Raw genomic sequence first — 8,589 nt, forward strand, 5'->3', positions numbered from 1 at the left:
CAATATGAGCTGACTTTACAGTGTGTGTGTGTGGATGATCTGGCTCAAAGGACCAATATGAGCTGACTTTACAGTGTGTGTGTGTGTGAATGATCTGGCTCAAAGGACCAATATGAGCTGACTTTACAGTGTGTGTGTGTGGATGATCTGGCTCAAAGGACCAATATGAGCTGACTTTACAGTGTGTGTGTGTGAATGATCTGGCTCAAAGGACCAATATGAGCTGACTTTACAGTGTGTGTGTCTATGCTTACCGGTGTGTTGTGTCGTATAGCCAGCATGGCAGCCTCACGGCAGAGAGCACTGAGGTCAGCACCCACATATCCTGTAGTCCTCTGGGCCAGCTCTGCCCAGTCCACACTGACACACACTGGCATGGCCTGGCACAGCACTGACAGGATGGACAACCGCTGCTGTGCTGTGGGGGCACCGATAACCACCTGGACAACAGAGAGAGAGAGAGAGGAAACATTACAGACAGGATGGACAACTACTGCTGTGCTGTGGGGGCACCGATAACCACCTGGACAACAGAGAGAGAGAGAGGAAACATAACAGACAGGATGGACAACTACTGATGTGCTGTGGGGGCACCGATAACCACCTGGACAACAGAGAGAGAGGAAACATTACAGACAGGATGGACAACTACTGCTGTGCTGTGGGGGCACCGATAACCACCTGGACAACAGAGAGAGGAAACATTACATACAGGATGGACAACTACTGCTGTGCTGTGGGGGCACCGATAACCACCTGGACAACAGAGAGAGAGAGAGGAAACATAACAGACAGGATGGACAACTACTGCTGTGCTGTGGGGGCACCGATAACCACCTGGACAACAGAGAGAGAGAGAGGAAACATTACAGACAGGATGGACAACTACTGCTGTGCTGTGGGGGCACCGATAACCACCTGGACAACAGAGAGAGGAAACATAACAGACAGGATGGACAACTACTGCTGTGCTGTGGGGGCACCGATAACCACCTGGACAACAGAGAGAGAGAGAGGAAACATTACAGACAGGATGGACAACTACTGCTGTGCTGTGGGGGCACCGATAACCACCTGGACAACAGAGAGAGAGAGAGGAAACATAACAGACAGGATGGACAACTACTGCTGTGCTGTGGGGGCACCGATAACCACCTGGACAACAGAGAGAGAGGAAATATAACAGACAGGATGGACAACTACTGCTGTGCTGTGGGGGCACCGATAACCACCTGGACAACAGAGAGAGAGAGAGAGGAAACATAACAGACAGGATGGACAACCGCTGCTGTGCTGTGGGGGCACCGATAACCACCTGGACAACAGAGAGAGCGAGAGGAAACATAACAGACAGGATGGACAACTACTGCTGTGCTGTGGGGGCACCGATAACCACCTGGACAACAGAGAGAGAGAGAGAGAGAGAGAGAGAGGAAACATAACAGACAGGATGGACAACTACTGCTGTACTGTGGGGGCACCGATAACCACCTGGACAACAGAGAGAGAGAGAGGAAACATTACAGACAGGATGGACAACTACTGCTGTGCTGTGGGGGCACCGATAACCACCTGGACAACAGAGAGAGAGAGAGGAAACATTACAGACAGGATGGACAACTACTGCTGTGCTGTGGGGGCACCGATAACCACCTGGACAACAGAGAGAGAGAGAGGAAACATTACAGACAGGATGGACAACTACTGCTGTGCTGTGGGGGCACCGATAACCACCTGGACAACAGAGAGAGAGAGAGGAAACATTACAGACAGGATGGACAACTACTGCTGTGCTGTGGGGGCACCGATAACCACCTGGACAACAGAGAGAGAGGAAACATAACAGACAGGATGGACAACTACTGCTGCACCAATGACTGCCTGGAGGCAACAGGCACAGGATAGAATGTTACTGTACAGACCAACACACTCATTACTGTGCCTCCTGTGGAACTTTCTGCTTTGAATTAAGTTTGAATAACAACATTAAGTCACCTCTCTGTCGAACCTCCCGGGCCTCCGTAGCGCCGGGTCCAAGCTGTCCGGCTGATTAGTGGCTCCTACGATGAGGAAGCGATCTGATTGGTCCATGCCGTCCATGAGCGTGAGCAGTTGAGCGACCAGCCGGTTCTCGGGTGCGGAGGATCCAGTCCGTCTGGGACAGAGAGAGTCCAGCTCATCCAGGAACAACATACAAGGCCCTTCCTCTGCCGCTGCCCGCGCCCGACCAAACACCGCCCGCAACCTCTCCTCACTCTCCCCTGGCCGAGACCCTACTACCTGGGGTGTGGAGGAGGCAAGCCAAAGTCCAATTACATTCAGCCAATATGTGTGTGTATTGTGTAACATGGAGCCCACAACCTCTCCTCACTCTCCCCTGGCCGAGACCCTACTACCTGGGGTGTGGAGGAGGCAAGCGAAAGTCCAATTACATTCAGCCAGTATGTGTGTGTATTGTGTAACATGGAGCCCACAACCTCTCCTCACTCTCCCCTGGCCGAGACCCTACTACCTGGGGTGTGGAGGAGGCAAGCCAAAGTCCAATTACATTCAGCCAGTATGTGTGTGTATTGTGTAACATCGAGCCCACAACCTCTCCTCACTCTCCCCTGGCCGAGACCCTACTACCTGGGGTGTGGAGGAGGCAAGCGAAAGTCCAATTACATTCAGCCAGTATGTGTGTGTATTGTGTAACATCGAGCCCACAATCTCTCCTCACTCTCCCCTGGCCGAGACCCTACTACCTGGGGTGTGGAGGAGGCAAGCGAAAGTCCAATTACATTCAGCCAGTATGTGTGTGTATTGTGTAACATGGAGCCCACAACCTCTCCTCACTCTCCCCTAGCCGAGACCCTACTACCTGGGGTGTGGAGGAGGCAAGCCAAAGTCCAATTACATTCAGCCAGTATGTGTGTGTATTGTGTAACATGGAGCCCACAACCTCTCCTCACTCTCCCCTGGCCGAGACCCTACTACCTGGGGTGTGGAGGAGGCAAGCCAAAGTCCAATTACATTCAGCCAGTATGTGTGTGTATTGTGTAACATCGAGCCCACAAGCTAAACAACATATGTAAGAAGGCTGGGTAAATCTAGCTTCAAGTAAGCAAGTATTCAAGTGTGTGTTGTGTAATACTGTGTGTGTATGTGCATGCATATCTATGTGACTGTGTGTGCGTTCATGTTTATATGTGTATATATGTCCTCTTACCTCTGGTCCTCTGACTGTGATCAGGCTGGCCCCCACCTCCCCCACCAGGCAGCGGACCAGCAGGGTCTTTCCGACCCCCGGCGGCCCAGCAAGGAGCACTCCTCTGGGGCAGGAGAGACCCAGGGAGCCCAGGGTAGCAGGGTACTGCAGAGGCAGGTGCAACATCTCTCTCAGAGACGCTGACACCTGGAATCGCAGACAATAAAGACATGATTATAGACACTGAAGAGTCTTTCTCTCCACCTCAATAGTCTACAGTGACTTCCTCCACTCGTCTCCTCTCCTCCAACTGCACTGACTAACTGAAGACTTCAGGAGAAGAGAAAAAAGATTCAAGAGGCATCCTAGAGTCCATATTGCTTTCACCTACTGAGTCACATGTGACAATTGAAAATGACTATTGAGAAGGAGGACAGGAGAAGACGTCACTGTAGATTATTGAGGAGGACAGGAGAAGACGTCACTGTAGATTATTGAGAAGGAGGACAGGAGAAAACGTCACTGTAGATTATTGAGGAGGACAGGAGAAGACGTCACTGTAGATTATTGAGGAGGACAGGAGAAGACGTCACTGTAGATTATTGAGAAGGAGGACAGGAGAAGACGTCACTGTAGATTATTGAGAAGGAGGACAGGAGAAGACGTCACTGTAGATTATTGAGAAGGAGGACAGGAGAAGACGTCACTGTAGATTATTGAGAAGGAGGACAGGAGAAGACATCACTGTACATTATTGAGAAGGAGGACAGGAGAAGACGTCACTGTAGATTATTGAGAAGGAGGACAGGAGAAGATGTCACAGTACATTATTGAGAAGGAGGACAGGAGAAGACGTCACTGTAGATTATTGAGAAGGAGGACAGGAGAAGACGTCACTGTAGATTATTGAGAAGGAGGACAGGAGAAGACGTCACTGTACATTATTGAGGAGGACAGGAGAAGACGTCACTGTAGATTATTGAGAAGCAGCCTCTTCCTGGGTCCTCACCTCTTCCAGTCCTCCCAGGAGGACCTGGGGCTGCTCCTGGAGCTGTCCTCTGTAGTACCGGAGGGTCCTCGTCCCCGTTATTTCCACCCCTGTCTTAGATGTAACCAAACCAGTCACGGTGGACTCTGGGTTCAGGCTCTCGATGACGATCAGTTTAATGTCCGTGTCATAGTCACCCACATCTATCACGTGCTTCTGGTGGACATATGTCCCTTTCAGCATGTCCTTCACTAGTTCATGGATGAAACTGGGAGGGGTGGTTTTCCGGAACTCCACACTCTGAACCACCACTGTTATTCTGATGCCTTTCAGCTTGGGGCAGGAGACTGGGGTGAGACTAGGACTTAGGCCTGGGCTGGGGGGAAGTGGGCTAGAGCTGGGGCTAGGGTTAGGGCTGGGGGTTAGTGGTAGGCTGAGGTGCGTGGGTGTAGCTTTGTTTAAGATAAGATTTGAAGAACAACATTTCATGTCTATCTGTATGAATCCGTCAGCCAGGTCAGGCCTGGGCCAGGCAGTACAGAGACAGGACCCTCCAGACAGAGCCACCAGAACAGGAGAGCCCAGCCCCAACCCCAGGGAGGACATCAGCCCTGGGCCCAGTCTGACCCTCTGGGTTCCCCGGTCTGCTGGGTCCATTGGCAGCACTCTCAGAGACACCTCCTCCATCGCAGTCACAGCTGGAGAGAAGACACAGGCTTGTCTGTGGGAGGAAAAGATTGAGAGGCAGGGATATGGGGTTTATTCATCAAGAACTCTCTCACTGAAATACAGACACTAAATGACAGACACACACAATCACATTTACTTTTCTTGTTTATGAGATACAGATAAGTTATTTTAATCATATATTATTGTTTTTGTTGTAGTTTGTTTTAGTTTTAAAATAATTTTTCAATAATTAATAACGTGACAATATTTTCTGAAATACACATTGCATAATAGAAGGCAGACATTTCAAAGATAAATACTGACATTTGTTGGACAGAGATAATCACCTGAACGTTTCATACATTTAGAAAAATTAGATGACAGACCACTACTGATAAAAAAGTTATGGTTGTAATTTTGCTTGTATACAGTTGTTAATGGCCTTTTTATTTAATGATACTCATTGAGGGCTGTTTTTTTAATCTCTTTTCAAAGTCTTTTCAAATCAAATCAAATGTTATTTGTCACATACACATGGTTAGCAGATGTTAATGCGAGTGTAGTGAAATGCTTGAGCTTCTAGTCCCGACAATGCAGTAATAACCAACGAGTAATCTAACTAACAATTCCAAAACTACTACCTTATTACACACCAGTGTAAGGGGATAAAGAATATGTACATAAAGATATATGAGTGATGGTACAGAGCGGCATAGGAAAGATGCAGTAGATGGTATCAAGTACAGTATATACATATGAGATGAGTATGTAAACAAAGTGGCATAGTTTAAAGTGGCTAGTGATACATGTATTACATAAAGATGCAGTAGATGATATAGAGTACAGTATATACGTATACATATGAGATGAATAATGTAAGGTATGTAAACATTATATTAAGTAGCATTGTTTAAAGTGGCTAGTGATATATTTGACATCAATTCCCATCAATTCCCATTATTAAAGTGGCTGGAGTTGAGTCAGTGTGTTGGCAGCAGCCACTCAATGTTAGTGGTGGCTGTTTAACAGTCTGATGGCCTTGAGATAGAAGCTGTTTTTCAGTCTCTCAGTCCCAGCTTTGATGCACCTGTACTGACCTCGCCTTCTGGATGATAGCAGGGTGAACAGGAAGTGGCTCGGGTGGTTGTTGTCCTTGATGATCTTTATGGCCTTCCTGTGACATCGGGTGGTGTAGGTGTCCTGGAGGGCAGGTAGTTTGCCCCCGGTGATGCGTTGTGCAGATCTCACTACCCTCTGGAGAGCCTTACGGTTGTGGCTGGAGCAGTTGCCGTACCAGGCGGTGATACAGCCCGACAGGATGCTCTCGATTGTGCATCTGTAGAAGTTTGTGAGTGCTTTTGGTGACAAGCCGAATTTCTTCAGCCTCCTGAGGTTGAAGAGGCGCTGCTGCGCCTTCTTCACGATGCGGTCTGTGTGGGTGGACCAATTCAGTTTGTCTGTGATGTGTACGCCGAGGAACTTAATACTTACTACCCTCTCCACTACTGTTCCATCAATGTGGATAGGGGGGTGTTCCCTCTGCTGTTTCCTGAAGTCCACAATCATCTCCTTAGTTTTGTTGACGTTGAGTGTGAGGTTATTTTCCTGACACCACACTCCGAGGGCCCTCACCTCCTCCCTGTAGGCCGTCTCGTCGTTGTTGGTAATCAAGCCTACCACTGTTGTGTCGTCCGCAAACTTGATGATTGAGTTGGAGGCGTGCGTGGCCACGCAGTCGTGGGTGAACAGGAAGTATAGGAGAGGGCTCAGAACGCACCCTTGTGGGGCCCCAGTGTTGAGGATCAGCGGGGTGGAGATGTTGTTACCTACCCTCACCACCTGGGGGCGGCCCCACAAGGGTGCGTTTTGTGGTCCCTTTTCCTGAGGGGAAGAGACAGGCTATTTCTTACCACTTTTTGATGGATGGGTACCTTCATTGGAGCTGGAAGTGTCTGGGGGCAGAGGAGGGTAGCCACTAGGGAGGTGGCCGGAGTACTGGCAAGGTTTGGTGGATCGTCATCATGAGCCTCTATTTGAGTGGACCAGTCTGCTGCAGGACCTGTGTCATCAGGGAGGGAAGTGTCTTGTGATGGCTCTTCCCTGAAGACTCGAAGCTGTCATCGTTCTCCTACTCATTGTGGCTGTTGCTCTCGGGTTTGTGATGTTTCTCCTCTTGACCTCTCGGTTCCCTTGTCCTCCTCTTCCCCACCTCTCTGCTGTTCATCTTGTTTGAGGACGTGCTGTGGGATCTGTGGCTCATCTACTGGCTGTGTTGGTTGTTGCATTTCAGTTTCTGCTACCCTTCCACCGTTCTTTGCTCTGTTGCTGTAGGCTTGTGGACAGTTGAAGTAGGTGTGCCCATCACCATTGCAGGGTGTGCACTTGCTTTCACTCGTGCAGTCTCTGGACTTGTGGCCGAACTCACTGCATCTCCAGGACGTAACAGTCTTGCAATCCTTCACCTGGTGGTCCATGGCATCACAGATATAGCAGCGGGTGGTCTGTCCTGGGTAGAATATTCTGCTGCTGTGTGGCCCCAGCAGGATGTTGTTAGGGATCACGACAGCTTCACCATCAGTTCCTCTTTTGGTCCGGACCTTGTAACCCCTTAGGCCATACCCATATCCCATTGTTGTCTACTGGTTTCGTGGCAGGCTGAAGTAGAGTGCAATAGCGTTGCAGATACAACTCTGTCATGGTCAGAAACTCTTCCTCTACTTCTCGTCCACGTTAAATGGGGACTCCGCTTCCCAATCACTCCATTTCTGCTCATGTGTATTTTCGTTGCGCCGATTTGGGAGGGTTATGTAGGTCTGTAGCAGTGATCGAACTATAGGTTTTCAGCCACATACTCTAGTACTAGGCACCTCTCCTTCCTCAACGAAGCGCAGCCTGACCCAGAGTTGTTTAAGTCGGACTGCAGAGCTCCCAAAATTGGGAGCCATGATGGAACATTTGCTCCGTTGTAAATTGTGAAATCACCTTTACCATCACCAAAACAGTTTAGCAACCCTATCCCAGCCTGATTTCTACTTATGCTGTCTGGTCACGGTTGCTAGTTAGCAACGGCTAGCTAACAACACCATGCAGGTCACACATATAAAGACACAGTAGCTAGTTAGCTATAGCCACTTACCAATATGAGTATTAAACGATCTTCAACCACGTTTGTTTCACTCTTATTTCACTAGACAAATAGTTTGACAGCTAACGTTAGCTAGAAGCTATCATGCTGCATTTCTGTTTACAGCAGCCATGTGTGTCGAACATGAGATGGCCAACAATAAGCATTCCCTCGAACGATTTGTGGGGGTTAGCTGGTAAGGGATTATAATTAAGATATTATTTTACATTGTAGTTTGTTAAAATATTTGCTCGAGAGTTGTTGATAAATAACTTTGAAGTGATGAAACATCTTGGAAGCAGATGCGCGTAAGTTTCTGCCTCTTTAAAATCCCAGTTTTATCACAGTCGCCCAGCTACATAAAGCTATCATTCAAAACATGTCTCACTGGCGTTATCTTGTGTACAACGATATACAAACAACTTCTGTGCAACATTACATTATTGATGGCGATATAGCTTGTGAAAAAAACATGTGATTTTAATTACAGAAAGTCCTTTGAGCATTCTCCATTAATGTCACCAAATCTCGATGAATGTCAGCCTGCAGTGGTATTAATGTGGTTATGAGAGACTCGTATAGTCTCTATAGTCAATGATATATGCATTGTTAACGTTATAG

The 8,589-nt window shown here is 48.3% G+C and overlaps 1 protein-coding gene across 2 annotated transcripts in view; it reads right to left on the reverse strand.

Annotated features, from left to right (window-relative positions):
* afg2b (AFG2 AAA ATPase homolog B) overlaps positions 1-8,585 on the reverse strand; it is a 14,604-nt gene extending 6,019 nt beyond the window's left edge. Inside the window, exons 1-5 of one of the 2 annotated variants that reach the window (XM_065012108.1) lie at positions 8,457-8,585; positions 4,197-4,896; positions 3,209-3,394; positions 1,996-2,280; positions 255-440 (exon numbers count right to left, since the gene is read on the reverse strand). In XM_065012108.1, coding sequence (XP_064868180.1) covers positions 255-440; positions 1,996-2,280; positions 3,209-3,394; positions 4,197-4,862 — 1,323 coding nt within the window. In that variant the 5' untranslated portion in view covers positions 4,863-4,896; positions 8,457-8,585. Of the gene's footprint in view, positions 1-254; positions 441-1,995; positions 2,281-3,208; positions 3,395-4,196; positions 4,897-7,980; positions 8,421-8,456 lie in introns of those variants that run through there. The other variant, XM_065012107.1, reaches the window with a different exon arrangement.
* Between the last annotated feature and the right edge of the window lie 4 nt (positions 8,586-8,589).

Source organism: Oncorhynchus nerka, linkage group LG27 (genome assembly GCF_034236695.1).
Source record: "Oncorhynchus nerka isolate Pitt River linkage group LG27, Oner_Uvic_2.0, whole genome shotgun sequence".
NCBI classification, from domain to species: Eukaryota; Metazoa; Chordata; class Actinopteri; order Salmoniformes; family Salmonidae; genus Oncorhynchus; species Oncorhynchus nerka.